Source organism: Oryctolagus cuniculus, chromosome 17, assembly GCF_964237555.1.
Source record: "Oryctolagus cuniculus chromosome 17, mOryCun1.1, whole genome shotgun sequence".
Taxonomy (NCBI): Eukaryota; Metazoa; Chordata; class Mammalia; order Lagomorpha; family Leporidae; genus Oryctolagus; species Oryctolagus cuniculus.
This window is the reverse complement of record NC_091448.1, coordinates 12,264,691-12,289,600: the sequence shown is the minus strand read 5'-3', so window position 1 is coordinate 12,289,600 and position 24,910 is coordinate 12,264,691. Positions and strand designations below refer to the sequence as shown.

Here is a 24,910-nt window from a genome sequence, read left to right as displayed (position 1 = left end):
TTTATTTATTTGAAAGGCAGACAGAGAGGGGAGAGACCTTCCAACCACGGATTCGCTCCCCAAATGGCTGCAATGGCTGGGGAGTAGGCCAGACCAGAGCCAGGAGCCAGGAGCCAGGAATTCTGCTTGAGTCTCCTGCATGAGTTTCAGGGGCCCAAGTACTTGCGTCGTCTCCTGCTGCTTTCCCAGGTGTGTTAGCAGGGAGCCGGATCGGAAATAGAGCACCCGGGACATGAAGGGATGCTCTGATGTGGGAAAGCCTGTGGTGGATTAACCCAGTTACCACCACGCCAGCCCCAAGAATCAAAAATGTTGAGAAAGATGATACTACGACAGAAAATAGAAAACCAGTACTCAACAGTTGATGTTTCTGAAGGAGGGCTTAGAATAAATTAACACAAAAATAAAGCTATGAGTGAACTTTTCAGAAGGCGTACATATACAGATTTATAAGAGTTACATTTTATCAGATAAAAAATCACTAAAGATAAAAGGAAATTTGAATTGCAGTGCAGTGAGTGTCCAGACTAGGGAGAAGGAAGAGCAAAACCTAGGTGACTTCAGTTTTCTTAGTTGTAAATCTGAATGTCTAGAAACAATAGTGTGACATAGGCTGTGTTTCTAGGCCAAAATGTTGTGACCTAAGAATCTTCCACTCAACATTTTCCTTCATGTGTGAGGGCAACAGAGTGGCGTTGTTGAGTATCACAGCTGCAGAAGATAAATGCATCACTAAGACAGTAGTTTTGAAAATTAAATTAGTATATAAAACTCTTCTAAAAAAAGGATTTCTTTATTTATTTTAAAGGCAGAGTTAGAGTGATGCATAGGCAGAGAGTCAGAGAGAAAGATGCTGCATCTGCTGGTTCACTCCCCAGATATCTGCAGTGGCTGGAGCTGGGCCTATCTGAAGCCAAAAACCAGAAGCCAGGAGCTTCTTCTGGGTCCCCCACCTGGGTGCAGGGGCCCAAGGACTTGGGCCATCTTCTACTGCATTTCCAGGCCAAAGCAGAGAGCTGGATCCGAAGTAGAGCAGCTGAAACTCAAACCAGTGCCCATATAGGATGCCTTCACTGCAGGTGGTGGTTTTGCCTGCTATGCCACAGTACTGGCCCCTATATGAAGTACTTTAATCAACACAAGGATAAGTGAAAAATCAAATTAGCACAGAATAAAAAACAAGAATGAAAAAAGAATAGTGGTGAATATGAAAATTAAGTAAAATAGAGGTAAATTTTAATATTATGTACATGATCTAAAACGCTGTGAATGTCAGGAGATATTCTTGAGAGAGACAGTATGCAAAGTTATAAAGAACAAGTTAAAGCTACCACTTGGATAAGCATTTCCAATTTATGTAAAAGAAATGAAAATATCTTGGAGACAGAGAAGTAAATATGAACTAAGTTATTATTTTGAAATAGGACATAGAAGTTGATTTTTTTACTTGTAGAATATTAGAGAAATATAGGTTAAAATTAATTGTGAAATCTTTATAGCATTGTTTTTGAAATTTAAAACTTCTGCAAGGACAGAGAAGAAAAACTACAGGCTAATATGCTGATGAACATGAATACAAAAATCCTTGACAAAATTCTAAACTGAATTCAACAGCATATTAAAAGGACCACGACACCATAATCAAATGGTTTTATCTGTGTAATACAATGAATATTCAGTATACACCCCACATTAACTGAAAGAAGGATAAAAATCACATGCTTCATCTTCCTGCTTAAGGCACCCAGTAGGCAGCAGATGTAGGCTTAAGTACTTGGGTTCCTGCCACCCCCGTGCAAGACCTGGATGGAGTCCTTAGCTCCTGGCTTTGGCTTTGGCTAGCCCTGGCTGTTGTTGTCATTTTGGGAGTGATCCAGCAGATGGAAGATTGATCGCTCTCTCTCTCTCTCTTTCAGATAAAATGAATATAAATAAATTTAAATAAAATTCAAAAAATAAAATAAGAATGGTGCTTTAGTTACATCAGTAATGTTTATCCTCCAAGTAACATGCTTAATCTGGAACACATTAGGGATCTAAAATAATAAGACAATAAGCATATCTTGAGCCTGGTAAAATTTTGAACACACTTTTCTTTTTTTCTCATGTAAGGTAAATGTAATGGTAAAAATTTGCAAGGCAAATTGTTCTTTCTCTTCCTGGTAAGAAAAAATATTCTTTATGAAACATTCTGTTTTTTGTTTTTGTTTAAAAAAAAAAAGGTTTATTGATTTATTTGAAAGGCAGAGTTCCAGAGAGAGAAGGAGAGACAGAGAGGCATCATTTATCCACTGGTTCTGTGTCCTCAATGGCCAGGGCTGGGCCAGGCCGAAGCCAGGAGCCTGGAACTCCATCCAGGTCTCCAATGTGGATGGCAGGGGCCCAGCACTTGGGCCATCCTCCACTGCTTTCCCAGGCACATCAGCATGGAGTTGGATCAGAAGTGGAGTGGCTAGGATTTGAACCAGTGATACTGTCAGGAGGCTTTCCTGCTGCACCACAACCCTGGCCCCCTTTTATGAAAATGTCTAAGTTTATCATTTAAAATATAGGGTAGAGAAGTCCCATCTCCTAATTCTCTGATCACCCATCCTGTCCCCCAACATTTTCTCTTTGCTTGTCATTTTTTTCTCACTTTAGTTGGTGCCATCTTAGCAGCCATCAGTACTCTTTTGATATCATCATGAAAAATTTGTTCTTTCCCTTCTGTTTACAAGCATTTGATTTAATCAATCAATTAATTATACTAGAACACCAGAGTAGAAGAGTACAAGAGAAGTGTAAAAGAAATCAGAGAATACAGGGTTTGAATTAAGTGAGTCCCTGTCCACACTGCAGCGCTATGTAATTAGAGGGTGTTGGGCATGGCCTGACTCAGGTTTATCATAGCGTGTTACTGCGCTTGTCATTCCTCTCTCATCCCCACTGCCCACTGGCTTTGCTTTCAGCCTCCACATGGTTGCTACTAGGTCTGTAGTGGGTGTTCCTACCCCGTTTAGGGACTTGGGCTTTCTTACCTACCAGCTAAGCCCTGCACTAGCGGTTGCCAGGTTTGTGAAACATTGGCCACTGCATTCCTCCTCCCTCTCCATCTAGCTGTATCAAAATTTCTTTCAGGGGCTGGCGTTGTGCTGAGCAGGTAAAGCTGCCGCCTGCAGTGCCGGCATCCCACATGGGCGCCAGTTCGCGTCCTGGTTGCTCCACTTTTGATCCAGCTCTTTGCCATGGCCTGGGAATGCAGAGGAAGATGACCCAACTGCTTGGGCCCCTGAACCCACATGGGAGACCCTGAAGAGGTTTCTGGATCTTGGCTCCTGGCTTTGGACCACTGCAGCTCCGGCCATTGCAGCAAATTGGAGAGTGAACCAGCGGATAGATGACCTTACTCTCTGTCTCTCCTTCTCTCTTTGTGTAACTCTGACTTTCAAATAAGTAATTTTTTTAAAAAGTTCCTTTCATATTTTAAGATCCTGGTTATTCAAAGGATGCTCCATTTGGGGAAGAGTCATGCTGGAGGGATCTCCTCCCAAACTCTGTAGATGGTTATAGAAATCATCCCAAGCAGTGAATGAGATACAGCAGGCTACATCATCATAACCCTTACTTAGGTGTTGGGGGAATGTCGACACACTGTGGTATTCTCTTGGATCCTGTGAGACTCGTTTCTTTTGGCTAAAATGTAATTTTAATAAATCTGAAATTGACTTCTCCTTTTTTGAGTTCTTTAGATATCAGTTTTAAGAGAATTCTCATGCAGAAAGGTTGAAGCGATTATTAACTTTGAAGAGAAGGGTTGGGAGTAAAGTATTGAAATCTTTCTATGGTAAATGATTACGGTGGACCAAATTTCCATTTTGAGATATTTAGACCTAATTTTATATTAAAATTTGGAGATTATTGTTTAATTATAGTTATCATTTGAGTAAACTGTACTTGTGTTCCAGTAAATTTTGCATGTCTTTGTCATGGCAGGTTCATGACTTACAGAGTGAACTTGATAAAGAAAAAGAAGATGCCCAAAAGAAAATTCTCAAGTTCGAGGAAGTTATGAAGTAAGTAAACTTATAATACATTTAATAAAAATGCTCTTATAACTAAAATATGATCCAACTAGTAACTGGTATCTAGAATTTAAACATATTTTTATGAGTCTTTTTAAAAAAAAAAAAGACTTATTTTATTTATTTGAAAGAGTTACAGAGAGAGATAGAGACAGAGGGAGAGAGAAAAGTCTTCCATCTGCTGGTTCATTCCCCAAATGGCCACAATGACCAGAGCTGGGCCGATCCGAGGCCAGAAGCCAAAAGCCAAAAGCTTCTTTCAGGTCTCCCACATGGGTGCAGGGGCCCAGGACTTGGGCCACCCTCTGATGCCTTCCCAGATGCATTAGCAAGAAGCAGGATCATTAATGGAGCAGCCAGGACTTGAACCAGCGCCTGTATGAGATGTCGACACTGCAGGCCGGAGCTTTAACCCACTGTGCCACAGTGCTGACCCCCTGATAAGAGTCTTGCTGTGGATTAATTTGTGTTGGTTCTATCGTTCATTTCTTATTTTCAGCAGGGTACCTGACCGAAAAAGTGATTTAAGAGGGAAACCTCCATGTCCTTAATGTATCTAACTCATTCCCAGAGAGTCAGCCAGTTCCATTTTTTCTTACTTCTCCAAACCTTTGAGTAGGAATGATAGAACAGCCAAAAAGAAAACTTGGGATCAGATAAATGTAGGATCAGATTCTGTCTGGGAAGACTGCATAACCATTTTCTCTCTTCCTCAGTCTGCTTGTTAGTAAAATGTTTTGGGTCAGTGGCTGAATAGAACGTGTTAAAATAATTTATGCCCTCATAGATGACAAGGTAACTATTTTTAAATCTATGCAAGAACTTACTGCTTATTTGTTCAAATCACCAAGTGTGTGAAGGGTGAAATCAGGAAAGAATGATGATATTCATCAAACCTTAAACCTGTGTCTTCTACTCTTGACTTGAATAACGACAGAACTTAGGGTAGTCTTGCTTTTCTTAATGGGCTGTGTCCCTTACCTTTATTCCTCATTAATTCATGTTTTCCTCCTGAAATATTGATGAACAGCTTTCTTCATGAAGATTTCGTTAACTTTTCAATTTACTATACCCTTTGTCTTTTGTACTATTTTTCCCTTGTTTTTTTTTTTTTTGTAATTTCTTTATTCTGTCTTCATTAATTTGTTGATTAATATCTTATATCTCTAAAAGACTTAAATACTAGTAAATCAACAAATATTCAGTTAGTAGCTATAATGTTTGTTATTGCAGTATCACACTAAAAGAAATAAAAAGTTTAAAGATAGAGTTCAAATGATAATGATTTTCTTTAAAAAAAAAAGATTTATTTATTTTCTTGAAAGTCAGAGTTACACAGAGAGAGAAGGAGAGGCAGAGGGGGAGAGAAGTCTTCCATCCACTGGTTTACTCCCAGATGGCCACAACGGCCGGAGCTGCACCCATCCGAAGCCAGGAGCGGAGAGCTTCTTCCAGATCTCCCACACGGATCCAGGGGCCCAAGGACTTGGGCCATCTTCTACTGCTTTCCCAGGCCATAGCAGAGAGCTGGATCAGAAGTGGAGCAGCCGGAACTCGAACTGGCACCCATATGGGATGCTGGCACTGCAGGCAACAGCTTTACCCGCTACCCCACAGCGCCGCCCTATAATGATTTTCTTAACAATCCTACAGTCCAGTTTAGGCACTTAAGTACTAAGAGGAACTAGGTATTAAATTGTTGACAGTAAGTACAATTAGAATTATGGAAGTTTTTTTTTTTCCAATGGGATATTAAGAGTTCATGTGTAAATCAATATAGTATATTTTAATGTTGCCTGATAGACAGTCAGAGAGCCCTGAAGCTCCCATAGTTTTCTATATATAAAACACAACCCTTTTCTGTGCCATGTATTGCTGTTCAGGGGCTTGAAAATTCTTTGCCAAAATACTGAATTTTACTTGGAGTTCCAAGAACCATTTTGAAATTTTACATGAAATCCCCTGCAGATTTGTTTTTCCTACTTCCCTCATAGGTGATGTCTTCATTTTGACTGAATGTCTGGGATGGTCTTGGTAGTACAGCACCCAGCAGAACAAGGACAGTCTGCAAGTAACAGTGTAGTTACTGTGTGGTCTGAGCCTCAACGTAAACAGAAACCTGGCTTCTTGCCAAAGAAATATAGTTTTAAGGGGACAACTGCTACTGCTTCTGAATATAAGAATAATGTTAGACCCACTTGAATCAGACACAGTTCCATTTTGCTAAAAGACGGCCATATGATAAGACAGCTATATGATACAGAAACTTGCCATTAATATTAGCAACATTTTTCTTTAATAAATATTCACAAAAGTGAAAAATTTCTGTTTTAGAATGTAGCATTATTTATTCATGAAAGTATTCTCTTTTTCATTTATTTCTTCATTCATGCTGAATGTATAGATGATATCAGAGAAGAGGAATATATTCATATGAATACGTGGTAATTATGGCTCCGTAGCAGGAGGCATCTTAGCGAAGAACAAGTTGTTGGGTTGTGAAGGAAGAGCGCAGGGGAGAGAAACGTCCTGCGCGGTCAGTCTCATCCTCTGTCTGCAGAGAGGCAGCCTCTGCGGTTCCTCTCCCTGTCCATTTACACGCGCGCTTTCTCAGCCTGTTAGCTTTCTTTGACTTTGCTACATCACCAGATAGGCTCTTCCCTTAGTATCTTCCTTTGCCCCTACTGACCTCCAAGTCTCGGGTTCTTTGGCTCTCTCAGATCATAGTTTTTCAGCCTTGGCAATGAGGGCGTTCTTGTGGATTGGGACACTATATAATCTGTTCAACATACTAGTTGAGAAATAAGGTGGCTTTCTGAGACAATAGTTGTGTCAAAGAAGAAAAGGCTGGTGATTATTCTATGGCAAGATGATGGAATTGATATTTATCCTCTCTTTAAACAATCAAAACGGCCAATTCAGTCTTGGGTTTAGCACTCAAGTAGCTACTGCAGAACCCACTAGTATTTGAGAAACAGTTTGTTTTGTAGTCAATATTTTTACTTAAATCACTAACTCGTGAAAGGCAATTTGCTTCTTGCTATTGCTTCTAAAAATAAAATTAATTTTACTGTTTACTACTGTCTTCAATTTTTGTTTTACATGTGTACTAATCATTTGCATCCTATTTTTATTGTAGAAAATAATTTTAATAACCTTAAGTAACTCAAAGTTATTTCATATAACTATAAATGGTATGGATTGCATATATTCATTTTTTATTTTTCAAAGATAAATAATTAAAGTATCTGGGAAACTTAGTGGAATTATCTTTTGGGGGCCAGTGCCATGGCATAGTGGGTAAAGCAGCCACCTGCAATGCCAGCATCCCATATGGGCACCAGTTTGAGTCCTGGCTACTCCACTTCTGATCCAGCTCTCTGCTATGGCCTGGAAAAACAGTAGAAGGTGGCCTAAATCCTTGGGCCTCTGCACCTATGTGGGAAACCTGGAAGAATCTCTTGACTCCTGGCTTTGGATTGGTGCATCTCTGGCCATTGCAGCCAGTTGATCAGTGAACCAACAGAGGGAAGTCCTCTCTCTCTCTGCCTCCCCTTCTCTCTGTGTGTAACTCTTTCAAATAAATTAATAAATAAATCTTTAAAAAAATCTTTTGAAATCCATGTATAGTTTTTTTCATTAAACACATTTTCCGTGAACTTTTTAAAAATTTTTATTTAAGTTATACAAGTTTCACATATTTCATATATACAGATTTAGGGACATAGTGTTTCCATGAACTTTTTGAAGGATCTGCATAGTTTACATCTGGTTCATTGCTTTTTCAATATTTCTATTTACCTAGTTGGATTTCTAATGTTTTGGTGCTGTTGTATTAATGGTTTTAAAGTATTCAGGGAAACTTTCTAAAGCCATCTTTCTAATAATATTTTCAAACTCATTTGCAGCAAAATGAGGTCCTTTGAAACAGACTTACTCTAATGCATTTTAACTTTTCTTGCATTATAGTTTTTACTCTGACCATCATATTGATAAGCTGTTTTTTTAGTTAGTAATGAAAATATGTAGTAGTGATTTCACTAGAACCTGTAATATTGATCTTTAGATGATATAGTTATAAATGATCATACAGGAAGCAATCCCATATCTCACAAAAACATGTTGTTTTGGTTGTACTTGGTGTATATACCTGTATATGTGTATATGTGTGTGAATGTATATACCATGAATAAAACCTGTATTGCACTTTTCAAAAACTTGATAACAAGAAAACACATTTAATATTTAAATCTGGGCCATCAACTCTGTCTAGAGGCCTCTTGACATTGTTAACACAAAGTAGTCATACAATTTTGTTAAAAAGAGGTAAGCGTCTCACAAATTCTGGATATTTCATTTGTCTCCTTTTTAACCAGCGTCTTGAATTCTCTTACAATTACTTTACAACCTTGAAACATATAATATGTTTAGCTTACCTTTTTCAAACTTATATAAAATATACACATATTTGATGCTTGATTATATAAATATTTTGAATTATCTATAGAATTCCTCTCTTGCCTAGATTTTGCTGTAAATGAAAGTACCATAAGGAAAGGTAAAAATAGTAGTTAATTGAATCATTACATTTTTAACCCTAGGTCATAGAGAGTCATAGTTTAAAATCTGCAAGATTTAGAATATACAGGGAAATCCCTCTAGCACACATTTCGCCTCTTCAGAGGAGGCAGCGTTACTAGCTCCGTGTGTGTCCTCTATTCTTTCACATGCAAGCATAAAAATTCTTTTGCTGTCATCGTATTTTCCCCTCCTGCTCTACATATATTCAGTCAGGACTTTTTTTCTTTTTCCTTATCAGAATATCCTGAAGACGGTTTCATACAAGCACATAAAATGCTTCCTCATTGTATTTTTGTTTTATCCACTTGATATACTATAATTTATTCAGCCAGCTCCCTGGTGAGACACACATGATGAAAAATTTTCCATTTGTCTTCTAGTACATTTATGGTTTAATTTTTGCATTTAAGTCTATGACCCGTTTGAAATGTGTCGAGAGAAAGTTATGAGATATGGATCCAGTTGTTTCTGGATTTTGTCCAAGTGGTTAATTATCTGAATACCATTTATTTAGTAATCTAGCCTTCCCTCACTACAGTATGTGCTATAATACCTTTATCATTGAACTTGTTCCTAGATCTCTGTTTCTGCTCTAGAGATTTGTATATGCTTGTACAAGTGCCATATTTTTAAATGAATATCAGTCTACAAATTGTAGTTTTTTTTTTTTTTATCTAGTAAGACGTCTTACCCAGCCACAGAATGCGTTCTCTTCTTTTTCGTGATCTTCCTTTTTTTTTTTTTTTTTTTTTGGCTTGTTCATATTTTTCAATTTGAGTTTCATAATCAACTTGCCTATTTAAAAGATTGTTGCTCATTAGAGTTTCTATACATGTGTAGTTCAACAGAGGAAGAGTTGAGATATTCTCACCCAACAGTGTGATGTGCCTTTCCATTTGTGCAGGTCTTCTATTGTGCCATTCTGCAACTATATCCTTTTACGAAACAAATATTTGCAATGAATTTATGTTCTTGTTTTACAAGTTACCCCTTTATATAAAACATGTGCTGGTGTTTCAGTTACTTATTAGGATATATGATGTGAAAATTAAAATATGGAGAGAGTTGTACATTCTAGGTTTGAGGTTTCACACAGATAAGTGTTTTAAAATTTCTATACTTGCAGGTATACCATGTACTTTTATACAAAGAATGTAAACTACTGGGGGCACCCCTTGTCTATACTTTTGTAGTTTTTCAAGGCCTAACACGTGTTCTTAATGAAATGAATCTGTTGATTTATTCCACTGTGTATTGTCGGAGGAACTTTGTTGGTACTGAGTATAAAGTGCTTAACAAAGCCGGCAGCTCTGTGCACTGGCCGCTGTACGTACCTGCACAGCTTTTGTGTTGCATTGCTGAGCAGGGCACTTGGCAGGGAGCCTCTGCACTGGAGTGTTTTTTCCCTGCTAAGGACGCTTGGAGGGAATACCATGAGGAGATTCTTTTTCATGTTTGGCTCTCCATATGCTCCTGTTCTGCTAGCACTATTTCCATTGTATGTCATGTAAAAAATGCTATTAGGAACTGTGTGGTACTTCATGATACCACAGATTGAGGGAAAATCCACATATGTGGTCAACTCAATAAAAACCCAACTGACTGAGGGAAAAAGAACATAGGAGCGTTTCTGGAATCGCCCTGCTTCCTGAAGTGCTCCGTCACCCGGGGTGGTGATTCTTCTCTCCTCCAGAGCGTGGCTTCTGGAGTCCCCAGTGCAGCCTGTTACATCTGACAGAAGCCCCTGCTGTCAGCCCTGTTGCTGTGAACTGCATGTCTTCTGCCAATAATGTGTCTGACTTTGACCTACAATACCCCTTTTCTGTCTTCATGGAGCTAATTTTTCCTGTGAACAGAACTTCATTGAGGGTGTGCATCATGCAGCCTGTAGTTTTAAAAGCTTTCTAGTGAAGTATGCAGACATCCCAGAAAGCTCACAGATTAAACGCGTTCATGTAACCAGACCAAGACACTGAAAGCTACCAGAAGCCTCTTGCCTATGCCCTGAGCAGTAACAGCTGAATCCCCAAGACTAACTACTGTCCTGTTTGAGCTACATGTCAGCGGAATCATAAAGCATGAATTTTTTAGGCTTTGCTTTTTTGGATCAGCATTTAGGTTTGTGAGATTAATCTGCATTGTTTCATGTTATTACAGCTTACTCATTGTTGTTGACTAGTACCTCAAAGTGAATATACCATGATATAGTTTGCCATTCCGCTGTCAGCATTCATTTGGACTATTTCTCCTTTAGGGATATTAGGAGTGCAGCTCTGAACACTCTTAAATATTTCTTTTGGTAAATGCACGTACACATTTCTGTCTGATGTATACCTCCATAAAGTTTTTATGTTGTGTCAAAAGAGACGCATTTGTGGGAGAACAGGCCCATGTGCAGATCCTAGAGCCAGTAGAATTTTTGACTGGTTGCATTATCCAAGAACCAGTTGAAGTGAGTGAGAACTCAAGTTAGTTTTGGACCAAATGAAGAAGTTATTGGGGGCCTTCTCTTTGACTTCACTCTTTTGAATCTCTTAACTCTGAGAACGCAGCTATAATAATCAATATCATTTGTTTTAGAGGATCTAAGGCTCAAGTTAAAAAAATGGGTAATCATAAGCTAAGTGAGCAAGTGTTACACGTAAGAAAAATGTAAGCAGTTCTTAAGCTTTAAGGCTTAATTGGGTATGTTCTTGATTTTTTTTCTTTTTAGTCTTTATCCAATAACAATTTCTGCTATTGGTAATTTTAAAAAAGCATATGTAATCATCTGCATACAGTGTACTTCACAAGTACAATTTCATTTGCACAGAGTATTAAAACAGAAATTTTTGTATTTTTAAAAGCGATTCAGAATATTCTTGAGTTTTTATTTGACCTATTTTGAAGCCAACTATTTTTTTTTTTTTTTGACAGGCAGAGTTAGACAGTGAGAGAGAGACTTAGAGAAAGGTCTTCCTTCCATTGGTTCACCCCCAAAATGGCTGCTACAGCTGGCGCGCTGCGCCGATCTGAAGCCAGGAGCCAGGTGCTTCCTTCTGGTCTCCCATGTGGGTGCAGGGCCCAAGCACTTGGGCCATCCTCCACTGCCTTCCTGGGCCACAGCAGAGAGCTGGATTGGAAGAGGAGCAACCAGGACAGAATCCAGTGCCCCAACTGGGACTAGAACCCAGGGTGCCGGCACCGCAGGCGGAGGATTAGCCTAGTGAGCTGTGGCGCCAGCCTGAAGCCAACTGATACATGGCAAATGTTTATCATCTGGTTTACTGGATGTAATTTCATGAAATCATTCTTTTGTACAGAAATTAGCAGCACCTCTCCTTTGACTGCCTTTATAATTTTGTCTAAAATGAGGAAACTTTATGAAATATTTTGGGGTGTTATTTTTCCAACAAACTGACAGAGTTTTTTTTTTTAAATATATCTTTTCTTGCTTAATATGCATAGTATTTATAATCTCCCATTACAATGGAAAACAGATTATTTACCCCTAAAGTTATATTTTAAATAAGTTATATTTTAAAACATGAGTTGATAGGCTTTCTTATAAGCCTGTTTTAAGTCTTCATTTATATTTGGTTGCTTGTTTGTTGTAATAAATCAACATTTATAACATTAGTAGGAACAGGGATTAATCCTCAAATACAAATGCCTTAAAGATATTAAGACTGCAAAGTTATAATGACAGTGTTTTAGTACTTTTATTTACTAAACTCTATAGAAGATGTAAATGGAATACTAAATGATCTTTTGATGATACCAACAGGGAGTGAACTTCATTTTGATTTGTTTTGTTTTTTAATGGAACATTACCTACTGCAATACTTTGGATGAGGTTGCATTAAAAATATACAGCCTTCCAGTTTACCCAGGAGCTTGAATTTTGAATTTTGTGAGGTTAAACTGACCAAGTATCGGCATTTTGAAATATAGCTAAATAGTGTAATTCTAAATTTAGTTTTAAATATTGCTAACATGAGGAACTATAGCTTGGTCATTTTGTTTGTAGCTCAAGGAATTAATAGTAATATATACTTTAAAATGGAAAAAATGAATTAAGGAGCTACTTAAATATCTAAAAGGGAAACCTGCAAACTTGCATAATACAAATAAAAATCTCTCTGCCTAATAGGTGATTGAAAACGTCTTTATAAGATCATTCAATAAGACATTTTATGCTTGTACTTTTGAAAAGTTCTCTTGAAAGACTAATGGTAAATACTGCTCCTCCTCAACAGAAAAGCAGCCTGTAACTTAGAATACTTTAACTGATGTACATATGAGGCTGCTTCATAAAGTTCATGGACAGTGGATATAATGCTAAGTATATTTTGATGCACATAATGGAAAATGATTGCTTTTTTTATAATACACATTTTGCATTGGATTTTTGAAGGCTCTGTATATGTAAATAGTAATTTAGTTTGTAAAAAATTTCAATATACTTTTTCTATTACTGTTATTAATACAATTAGGAAAAGATACAAATTATAGTATTCAGCCAAAGTATATCAAATTTTAATTTCCATCTTTAATGTTACCAAATATATATATATATTTAAAGATTTTATTTATTTATTTGAGAGGTAGAGTTACAGTGAGAGGGAGAGAGAGGGTTTTTTTTTTGTTTTTTTTTTGTTTGTTTGTTTTGTTTTTTTTTGACAGGCAGAGTGGACAGTGAGAGAGAGAGACAGAGAGAAAGGTCTTCCTTTGCCGTTGGTTGTTGGTTCACCCTCCAATGGCCGCCGCGGCCTGTGTGCTGCAGCTGGCGCACCGCACTGATCCAAAGGCAGGAGCCAGGTGCTTCTCCTGGTCTCCCATGGGGTGCAGGGCCCAAGCACTTGGGCCATCCTCCACTGCACTCCCTGGCCACAGCAGAGAGCTGGCCTGGAAGAGGGGCAGCCGGAACAGAATCCGGTGCACCGACTGGGACTAGAACCTGGTGTGCCGGTGCCGCAGGCAGAGGATTAGCCTATTAAGCCACAGCACTGGCCTCAAGTATAGAGCCTGAAGAAATATCTGATATATTTCGTTTAGCCAGAATTAGATGAATTGCATGGCAGTGTTGTACTAAATGTAACCAGAAATTGGTGGCTCATCAATATGTGAAGATATTTCAAAAAGTTTCTCGAAAATAGAATTAAAAGATAATTTTATTTTGATGTGTGAATTTTGAAATCCACGCATAAGACATTTCAAAAAGCTTATGTAAAACAAGTATTATGAAAAAATTATGCATGAATTTCAAGACTTTTTATCTTTTTCAAGTATGCATTACAAATAAGAAATCCAAACTTAGTCATGTCGAATAGAGCTATCTAATGTTACACCACTTTAATTACTCTGAATACCTGATATTCTTGAGCTCTTACAGAGTGAGACCTCCTTCAACACATACACACACATATACTCTATTCTTTATTTCCAAAATTTTCTTAAATATTCTTGGCCATTTCTCTTCTGTTTGAATTTTTTAAATAAGATTTATTTATTTGTTTGAAAGGCAGAGTTACAGCGAGGCAGAGGCAGAGAGAAAGAGAGGTCTTCTGTCTGCTGGTTCACTCCCCAAATGACTGCAACAGCCAGAGCTGGGCTGATCTCAAGCCAGGAGCCAGGAGTTTCTTCCAGGTCTCCCACAAGGGTGCAGGGGCCCAGGGACTTGGGCCATCTTTTTTTTTTTTTTTTTTAAAGATTTTATTTTTATTTATTTGGCAGGTAGAGTTACAGACAGTGAGAGGGAGAGACAGAGAGAAAGGTCTTCCTTCCATTGGTTCACTCTCCAAATGGCAACAATGGCCGGAGCTGCGCCAATGCGAAGCCAGGAGCCAGGAGCTTCTTCCGGGTCTCTCATGTGGGTGTGGGGGCAAGTACTTGGGCTATCTTCTATTGCTTTCCCAGGCCATAGCAGAGAGCTGGGCTGGAAGAGGAGCAACTGGGACTAGAACCAGCTCCCATATGGGATGCTGTCCCGCAGGCAGAGGATTAACCTAGTGTGCCATGGCACCGCTGGGACTTGGACCATCTTCTTCTGGTTTCCCAGGCCACAGCAGAGAGCTGGATCGGAAGTGGAGCAGCCGGGACTCAAACCAGCACCCATATGGGATGCCATTGCTGCAGCCAGTGGCTTTACCCACTAAGCCACAGTGCCAGCCCCCTATTTGAATTTTAAAATCAGATTTTACTAACATCCTCTTGGGATTTGTATTGGATTTGCACTATTGTTCAATTGGTTAATTTGAATGGAATTACCATTTTTTCACTACTGGTGCCTTTCTCCATTAACATAGTATGTTTCTTAATTAATATGTATTAATATATATCTATTTTAGTGTCTTTTTTTTTTTTTTTTTTTAATAGCAGACATAGATGTTTATTTAATTAAAGCTTTCTGTGATACAGGAGCCTTTAGAAATGAAGACCCAAGAAAAGACAAAAGCTATTTTTTATGGAAAATCATGCAGTAAGATGCAGGCCAGAGGGTTTATCTAATGGTAAGAAGCTGGAAGGCACTTAGCAAGGCCTGTTTGTTCAGATTCTTCTTGGTATTTCTGTGTGATTTTTCTTTTGCTCTAGTGTATGATAGAACCCCTTTCGTGTGAGGATCTTCAGGGACACAGGAGGTAGAAGATCACAGAGTGATCTTAGGATTTTATGGCAAGCTTCAGAGGAGAAATGCATAGGAAATTTTAGTTTCTATGGCTCTCCTCACGAGGTGAGCAGGAAACGTTCTGAATGAATCTCCTTCTGTGGCTTCCTCATTTTCCTTCAGTTAAAATATCCAGTATGCCAGGGTGGCATATTTTGGAGTAGCATTTCCTGAGCTCCATCATGTTTTCATGTTGGTACCATGCTTTTTTCCCCCCCTGTATCTTTGTAGTATTAAAATTCTGAAGCATGCAATTTCTGAACTTATTATTTGAAAAGAGTTTTGGCTTTTGGAATATCTTAAAATTCCATTTCTAAGTAAAAATATATGTATTTTTATATGTATGTAAAAAAACATATATTTTTTACTTTATTTGAAAGGTGGAGGGAGAGATAGAGGGGAGGAGACAGAGAGAGAGGGAGAGAGTCTTTATCAGCTGGTTTACTCCTCAAATGCCCATGATAGTTGGGACTGAGCCAGTCCAAAGCCAGGAGACAGGAACTCCTGACTCTTTTACTTTTGTGTCTGGGATCCATGTATGAGGGCCATGCTTCCCAGAATCAGGAGTATAATCAGGACTAGAACCCTAGAATACCTAGGTATTTGATGTGAGTGTTCCATTGTAACAAGCGTCCATGCTATATGGAATTTTGAATTAGTATTTCCATTTTGTAAAAAAAAAAAGAGTTGGAATTTTAATGGTTATTACACTGAATCTATGGATGTCTTTGGTGAATATTCAACATTAGTGTTACTAAATATTCCAACACATGGATATAGAATATCTTTTTACCTATTTAGGTCATCTTTAATATCTTTCAACCAGTCTTAGTTAGCTTTGGTTAAAATTATTCATAAATATTTTATTATTTCTGATGTTGTCATATATTGAATTACTTTCTTAATTTCTCTTTTATTTATTTTTTTTTTCATTTTTTTTTAAACTTTTATTTAATGCATATAAATTTCCAAAGTACGACTTATGGATTACAATGGCTTTCCCCCCATACCGTCCCTCCCACCCACAACCCTCCCCTTTTCCTATGGGAAATGGTGGCTTGATCAGCATAGCCCTGACTGTTAATGAACAACTAAATACATTATCCCTCTTAGTAGTTTTTTTTATATGTTCTACTTAATATGACTGGTTTAGATCTGTAATTGATGCACAGTTATTCTTAAGTGTTGAAAATTAACTGAAATGTGATCCCTGTTGAACATGGTGGTGGGAATGGGAGAGGGAAGAGATGTATAATTTGGGACATTCTCAGGCTGACTTGCCCCAAGTGGTGGAGTTGGAAGCATACCAGGGGATTCCAATTCAATCCCATCGAGGTGGCATGTACCAATGCCATCTCACTGTTCCAGGTGATCAGTTTCAGTTCACAGTTGGTCATGGTGAAGGGACTGGGAGTCAAAGGGAGCACATAGACATGTCTAGTACCTGCTAACGCTAACTGATGGAGTAAATAAAGGGGAGAGTGATCCAACATGGGAAGTGAGATACTCAGCAGACTCATAGAATGGCAGATGTCCTAAATAGCACTCTGGCCTCAGAATCAGCCCTAAAGGCATTTGGAGCTGGCTGAAAAGCTCATGAGAGTATTTCAGGCATGGAAAGCCAAGACACTCTGGCAAAAGAACTCTGCGAGTGAGATCCCAGTGGAAAGAACAGGCCATCAAAGAAGGAGGTACCTTTCTCTGAAGGGAGGAGAGAACCTCCACTTTGACTATGACCATGTCTAAACAAGATAAGAGTCGGAGAACTCAGAGGGCTTCCATAGCCTTGGAAACTCATGACCGGAGCATAGGGAGATTACTGATGCCATAGACAGGAGTGTCAATTGGTAAAGTCAACAACAGGAGTCACTGTGCACTTACTCCTCATGTAGGATCTCTATCCTTAATGTGCTGTACATTGAGATTTAATGCTATAACGAGTACTCAAACAATATATTTCACTTTGTGTTTCTATGGGGGTGCAAACTGTTGAAATCCTTACTTAATGCATACTAAACTGATCCTCTGTAAAAAAAAAAAAAAAAAAAAAAAAAAAAAAAAAAAAAAGAAATTATCAATTCCCAACTTGACTCTCACTGGGATTAAACATGACAATAGGTCTGCTCTGATTTCATCATCATTTTAAAAAATCATCTATTATTTTTCACTTTATGTTTCTGTGTGGGAGCAAACTGTTGAAATCCATACTTAATGTATACTAAGCTGATCTTCTGTATATTAAGATAATCGAAAATGAATCTTGATGTGAATGGAAGGGGAGAGGGAGTGGGAAAGGGGAGGGTTGTGGGTGGGAGGGACGGTATTTTAGTGTCTTTTAATAAACACATAATTTTCTCCATAAGTATTTTACATATCTTCCAGGAAATTTACTCTTAAGTACCTTATAATTTATGCTAACATTTTATATTTTATCTTTTAAAAAATTATTATTTCTAACTGATGGATTCATGCTAAAAGAGATCAATTTTGAAAATAATGATTTCCTGCATCTGGCAACTTTGCTGAATATATCTTCAAAGTTTGTAAGTAATCTTGGATTTGCTGTAAGGGTAATGACTAATACATAATCAGCAAATAATTACAGTTCTGTTCTTCCCTTTTCAGTCTTTATGCCTTTTTCCCTCAGTAATGTTTACCTTTGAGCACTGGCTGGAACTTCCGGTCAGACGTTTGCTTTTGTGGTGAATGTGGGCATCCTGCTTACTCCAGGGGATGCTCTGATCACAGCACGTGCTTTTCAGCTACAGGTTTTTGGTTGGCGGCTTATACCATGTATTTCACCTTCCATTACTGGACGCTAACATTTTTTCTACTTTTAGAAATCGTGAACGATCGCTTCTCGGCCTTCTGACTAAGATCAAGTGAAATGTGTTACTATTTTATCTTCCAGGGGTGAATCGTGGCAGATCACACTTTTGCTGGATGTAGCTTGCTAAATGTCTCTTTAGCATTTTGCCCAGGCTTGTATGCAGTTTGGTTTATTATTTGGAATTGCTGTTCTCACTGAAAGGTTTTCTGCTTCCTGTTCTCGTGACCCCGGAGCTGTGATGGTTTCCTGCCTGGCTGCTGTATCGCAGTCTCCCATGCGGAGCCCTGTTTCCTAGCAGGATTCCGTATTTCACAGTCCCCGTTCAGTCCTTGAACAGCTTTTCCCCTCTGGTTTCACCCACTTTTTGGGTGATATCATTAAGTCTTCTTGCCCCAGTGCACGTACTCAGTGAAACTTACCTCCCTTCTCTCTCTTAATAATCCTGCTGCCCTTTAAATGGTTTTCTTTTTGTCTTAGCATATTCTTATGACTTTGTCCCCTATTTTATAGAAATTCTTTTTTTCACTCATATACTTTACACTTTTCCCTTTTCCTTGACATTATAGCAGATCACGCTGATGTATTTTTTCTGTGTATCTAGAATGTTCTTTTTTGCTGCTTCTCCACCTAGCTTTCAGCCTTAAATTGGCATTTTTCTCCCTCATTACTCAAATTTGAACAAGGTAAACTGTGTCTGATCTTGATGTTCTTCTTTAAGAAACACTTGACTGAGCTCCTGCTATATGTGAGGTTCTAGAGACGGCATGCAATACTACAACATGTATTTTGATGTGGATTGTCAAGTCTCTGCTCCATACCAACTTGTACAATGATGGGATTTCCTGGAAGATCTACAGCTGGATAAAGGTGCTTTTTCTCAAAAATTAAAAAAAAAAAATGAGAAAGAAAGGTAGAAAGTGAGGAAGGAGGGAGGGAGAGAGAGAGAGATTGGGAAATATTACATTAGAATTGTTATCTGTGAACTACATAGAATCTTTCCTCTTTGTATTAATATCACATTAACATGAGAATTGTATTGTGGTAGTTTTTATATATTTTCTTTGACTCTGAGAATCTAACATATTAATAAATTCCTTACAATAACAAATAAATAAAGACAAAAAATAAGCTGGGTAGCTCTAGTATAGTTATATATAAATTCTGCCTTATTGATAGTATACCTTTTTTTTAAACTTTTATCTAATAAATATAAATTTCCAAAGTACAGCTTTTGGATTACAGTGGCTTCCCCCCACCATAACTTCCCTCCCACCCACAACCCTCCCATTATAGTATACCTTTTTATAACCTGTATTCTGAGTTTTGGGTTTTCTGAATGAATGTGAATTATATAATTTTGAGTATATTCTGAACTCAGGTTTTCCCCTGTTTTTGTATCCATCTGTGTTTCTTCAGCTTTGGAGATTACACCTCTGTGTAGATTATACCAACATTTTTTGTCCTTTCCTTCAATCCAGATGTTTTGTGGGAGTTGCTGGCTCTGAATGGATGTGGATAAAATAATATATATTAGTCAGAAAAAAACATGATCATGGAAGAAGCACAGCTACCACATATTTTGATTTGTGTACACACAGAATCTTTGACTTGAGAGAGTTGGAATTGTGCTTTCCTTTCTCATTTTTCTTAGCTTCCAGCTCCTGCTGTCAGATAGGCCTCTGCAGAATCTGTAAAAATCAGCCTCTGTGCGTTCACTTTGTATTTACTGGAGACTCCTCCCAGGCTTCTTTGTTAGGTCGTCTGTTTATCTCAGTTCTCCTTGTTTGGGGGATGCTTTATTTTCATTTGCCCTCTTTGTCTTTCCATGTAATTTAGCTCGCACTTGTGGGAGACTTTTTGGGAGATGTTAGCCAGATGTCATTTTGTGTATGAAGATTAGAACTATTCTTACCTTGGTTCTTTGGATAGAATTCTTTTTGAAATGTGAGATACGTACTCACTTCCTCTTTGTAATTACAGAATGAACAAATTTATGATAAGTCAGCATCATCACTTTTGGAATCAATTATTGTGATTTGCTGTAGATTCAATTATAGATTAGTTTATGGGGCTAAAATCTAAACACACACTGACCTTTCCATGACTTTGAAACTTGATTTCTTAAAAAAAAAAAAAAAAAGAAGAAAAAGAAGAAGAAGAAGAAGTCCTTGATCTCAGCTTGCTTTGTGGTCTTTTGCTTCTTTTTCAAGAGGAAAGAGTGAGGCATGTGGAGCTGTATGACCTCCTGAGCAGTGTAACACCGTTAGCTCTCTGCAAAATTAATAAGTGAATCAAAGGCTGGCTCGCGGTCTCCCAAATGGCTTTTTCTTTTTTCTAGAAAAATCATCGTACTCTCTGTTGCCGTGAGTGCTCTTTGATTTTTTCTCACCATCAAATATATGCTTTATTAATATAATAGACCACAGATACCTTCTTTTGAACTTTTATCCCTTCTAAAAATTATTCTTGGCACTGTTTGTTCATGTGGTGTGTGGTGAAGCCCTTGCCATCATTTCTAGACTAACAATTGATCCTCCTCCACCTCTCCAGGCATCTATCATTAATTTCAAGTAAAGCTGGTGCTGTTTGTATTCTTTTGACTCCAGGACATGCTATTGTTTCTAATTCATGAATATTCTTCTTTTAAACCCCTACCTTCCTGTATTTTGTTAGTTTGTAAGATGTTGTTTCTTGTACCAGTCCTTCCACCAAGTTTTAAAAGGATTGCATCTTGATTCCATTTTGAAGTGCAATTCAAGATCTCCTTTGTGTCTTTCAGTTGCATCAGTCCTTTTAGCAATTAGATGTGAAGAAGTCTCCATGTTAAAATCTTTCTCAGCCTAACTTCCTTCCTTTCCTTTCGTGTGTGGTCTTCTCTCCCTTCCTGCTTTTGTAGTCAGATTTCTGCAGAGCGATTTCACTCCGTGCTTCCACTTCTTCATTTGCCCCTCTTCAGCCATTCCAGCCCACCTTTGCTCTCGCATCCCCAAAGCTTCTGTGAGGGTTAACAGTGAACTCTAATCTGGATTTTATTCAGTCTCCCTTCTTTATGACATTTTCTTCTTCTTTTTTTTTTGTGGTGTTCATTCTCTTGCTTTTCTTCCATTCCATTCTTCTTTGCATGTTCCAGATCCTCTCATCTTTTTTTAAAAATATTTATTTATTTTATTTGAAAATCAGAGTTACAGAGAGAAAGGAAGAGAGAAAATTCTTCCATCCATTTTTTAAAATATTTTTTATTTGACAGGTAGAATTATAAGCAGTGAGAGAGAGAGAGACAGAGAGAAAGGTCTTCCTTCCTTCCACATCTGGGGAGTGAACCAGTAGATGGAAGTCTTCTCTGTCTCTCTCTCTCCCTCTCTCTCTCTGTAACTCTGCCTTCCAAATAAGTAAAATAAATCTTTAAAATGAAATTAGGAGATTTCACATATATTTTACATTACTGTTTCCTCTTGAAATATGGAAGAGATGACAACACTGAGCCATCTTCTGTCTTGGCTGCAGGCAACTGGAGCGGACTAGATGATAACTTGGACTAGGTCATAAAGGAAGCCACAACTGCTTCCAAAGAATCTGTATTGTAGAGAGCACATTTTTTTTCTGGTTTGATTTCTGGAAACAATAATAAGTTTCATGGAGGGGGGCACCTGATGTTAAAATTCTACTTTTAACATTAGGGTAAATAGAAAATCATAGGTTTGGTGCTGTAGTGTAGGGGGTTAAGCTACCACCTGCAGTGCTGACATCCCATGTGGATGCTGGTTCAAGTCCCAGCTGCTCCACTTCCAGTCCAGCTCTCTGCTATGGGCTGGGAAAGCAGTAGAAGATGGCCCAAGTCTTTGGGCCCCTGCATCCACATGGGAGACCTGGAAGAAATTCCAGGCTCCTGGTTTGGATTGGCCCAGCTCTGGCTGTTGCAGACATTTGCAGAGTGAACCACAGACAGAAGATCTCTCTCTCTCTCTTCCTCTGCCTTTCTTTAACTCTGCCTTTCTAATAAATAAATCTTTAAAAAAATAAGAGTTGCCAAATATTTGAAACTGAAGATAATGAAAGAATTACCCATCAAATATTGTAAAATAACTAAATTTGTATCTAGACTTAACTAAACTTTCACCTAAAAAAGCTAAATAAAAAGGAATTAAGTAAATATGAAAAAATAAGAATTAAAGCACAAAAATCAGTGAAACTTGAAAGAGAATGTAGAGAATCACCAAAACCAGTTTTTTTTTAAAGAATAAATTAGATAAGTCTCTTTTAGCCTAGTCAGGGAAAGAAAAGACTAAAAGACAAAAATTACACAGCATTAAAGTAGAGAAAACAACCAGCTGGGACTATAATTACATGCAGGCCCTACAGTCTGTTGCTCACTTTTATTGTTACATCCCCTGTAGGCATTTGAATTCTGATCTCTGGTCCACAGTGTCAGCCAGGGGGTTGTTTTAAAATGAGGTGAAATTCACGTAGTATGAAATTTATCATTTTAAAGTGAACAGGTCAGTTGCAGGAGCTATGGCACAGTGGGTTAAGCTGCCAGGTAGACACAGCATGCTCCCATCGGCGTGTCTGGGATCAAGACTTGCCTTCACTTCTGATCCATCTTCTTGTTATAGCACACCCTGAGATACAGTAGATGGTGTCTCAAATGTTTGGGTTCCTGCCACCCACTTGGGAGACACCCAGATGGAGTTTTTGGCTCTTGGCCTCAGGTTGGCTCAGCCCTGGTTGTTGCACATATTTGCCCAGTGAATGAGCAGATGAAAGATCTCCCTCTCTATTTTAAAGAATAAAATATTATTAAAAATAAGTTTTAAAAAGGTTTTTTACAAAATAAAGTCAACAGTTCACTAATATTTTGAACATTCACAACATTATGTGACTGACTTACCACCAATTCCAAATCATTTTATCAGCACAGGTAAAATCCTGTTCCTATTAAGCAGTTACTCCCCATTCCTCACTCCCTCTTAGATCCTCCCACCCACCAGTCTGCTTGCTTTCTCTCAGATTGTCTTTTCTGCATATTGCATATAAATGGACTAAGTAACTTTGTGTGTTTGGCTTCTTTTACTTGGCATAATGATTTCCAGGTTCATCTACATTGTAGTATTTATCATTTCTTCATTCATTGTTATGGTTGAATTCTCCACTCTGTGTGTAATTTGGTTTCTTTACAGCTGTTCCTGGATATTTGAGTTGTTTGTAACTTGCGGTTGTTGTGAATAGTGCTGCTGTAACATTGGTGTACAGTTCTTTGAGTTTATAACTAGAAGTAGAATTGTTAGAACAGCTAACTGTTCTTGTACTTGGCTTCTATGTTGGTTTTCCAAATAATACTGTGGCGGTTGGTACACATATCTCCATTTACCCTAGCTGCAGCTGCTGTTATCACCCACAAGGGGAGGGCAGTCATAGACAGTTGTATAAAGGGTTGCCAGAATTTGATAAGGATTTTTTTTGAGTGGGCTTGACTATTCAATATTTCAAACGGAGATTAAAATAGTATTTGATAGCTGTAGAATTGTAACTAAGAGAGTATCACAGTTAAAGCAGTATTTCAGTTAAGTTAGGGTAAACAGTTAAGTGGGGCAAGGTACCCTTCTCTACTTATTGAATATATTACCTGTGTCTCTTACACTAAGGTTCATAAAAAGAATTCTTCTCTGTTAATCAGTGTTAAAAGTTCCCTGACAATTTTTTGTCTTCCATATCTACTTATATGTAATTGTCAAAAATTAGTGACTCTATGCCTGGAGAGTTGTTAGAATCGTTGGGCTATTATCGTTGGGCTATTATACTTGCTGGCCATGCTGTAGGGTGTCAGTATTGCCATCTTTTCTTTTGCCAGCTTATTTATATACTTGTTTTAGTTAATTTTTTGTATTTTTACAAAGCAGAAAATAATGCCAGTGATAATGTTAAGTCTTCTACATCAAACACAATTGAGACAAACTAGAAATCATGACCCTCACTGAAAACAATTATTTCTTGAACTTCAGTTATGTCTGAAGTGTAAAGAAAGAGAGCAGGAATGAAATAACTCTGATAAAATACCGGAAAAGCAGCTTCAGGAGTGGGGAATTCTCACAGATGTGTTGCTTATTGCATGCCAGATACTCTGATTTCTGCATAAAGACTTAGAAAAGAAGTTTCATCAGTAATAATTTTGCCTAAGTTAACTGTTAATCTGGTATTAATTTTAATAGTAGATCTGTTCCTGATAGTGTCCCCATGTTATATTCTGAACACAGTGGCTTCTATAACCAACCAATTGATTCCTTTTTTCTGACAATTTTATTATTTATATAAAGGGAAAATGTCATGTATTTCATATATACAGGTTTTTTTATTTATTTGCATGCATTTCATATAAATAGGAACACCGTACCAACCCTCCCACCCCCTCTCCTACCCCTCTTCCTCCCCTCTTCCTTTTCTCTCTCCTGTTCCCTGTCTAGTTTTTTGCTAGGATATATTTCATTTAACTTCATATACAGAAGATTAACTCTGTTCTAGGAAAAGAGTTCAACACTTTGTATGAGAAAGAAAAAAAAAAAGAAAAAAAGAAAGGGAAAAAAATTGTTCCTCAAAGTCCAGACAAGGGCTGTTCAAAGTTATTGTCTCTCTAAGGTACCAGTTTATTCTTATGTATGGTAATAGTCCTCGAGGAAGTTAGAAGAGCATGAATGCTATGTAGAGATGGAGACAGAGTGCATGCAGACAAGCCTGAAAAATGAGCCACACTGGAACAGAAGGTGCAGGGGATATGATGGTACCGATCGAAAAGGACCC

The 24,910-nt window shown here is 37.9% G+C and overlaps 1 protein-coding gene across 28 annotated transcripts in view; it reads left to right on the top strand.

The window, feature by feature from the left end:
* Nucleotides 1-24,910, top strand: part of CEP112 (centrosomal protein 112) — a 521,685-nt gene that overhangs the window by 151,520 nt on the left and 345,255 nt on the right. For all 28 annotated transcript variants that reach the window (XM_051825862.2, XM_070060425.1, XM_070060419.1 and 25 more), the window contains one exon: nucleotides 3,973-4,052. In XM_051825862.2, coding sequence (XP_051681822.2) covers nucleotides 3,973-4,052 — 80 coding nt within the window. The remainder of the gene's footprint in view (nucleotides 1-3,972; nucleotides 4,053-24,910) is intronic.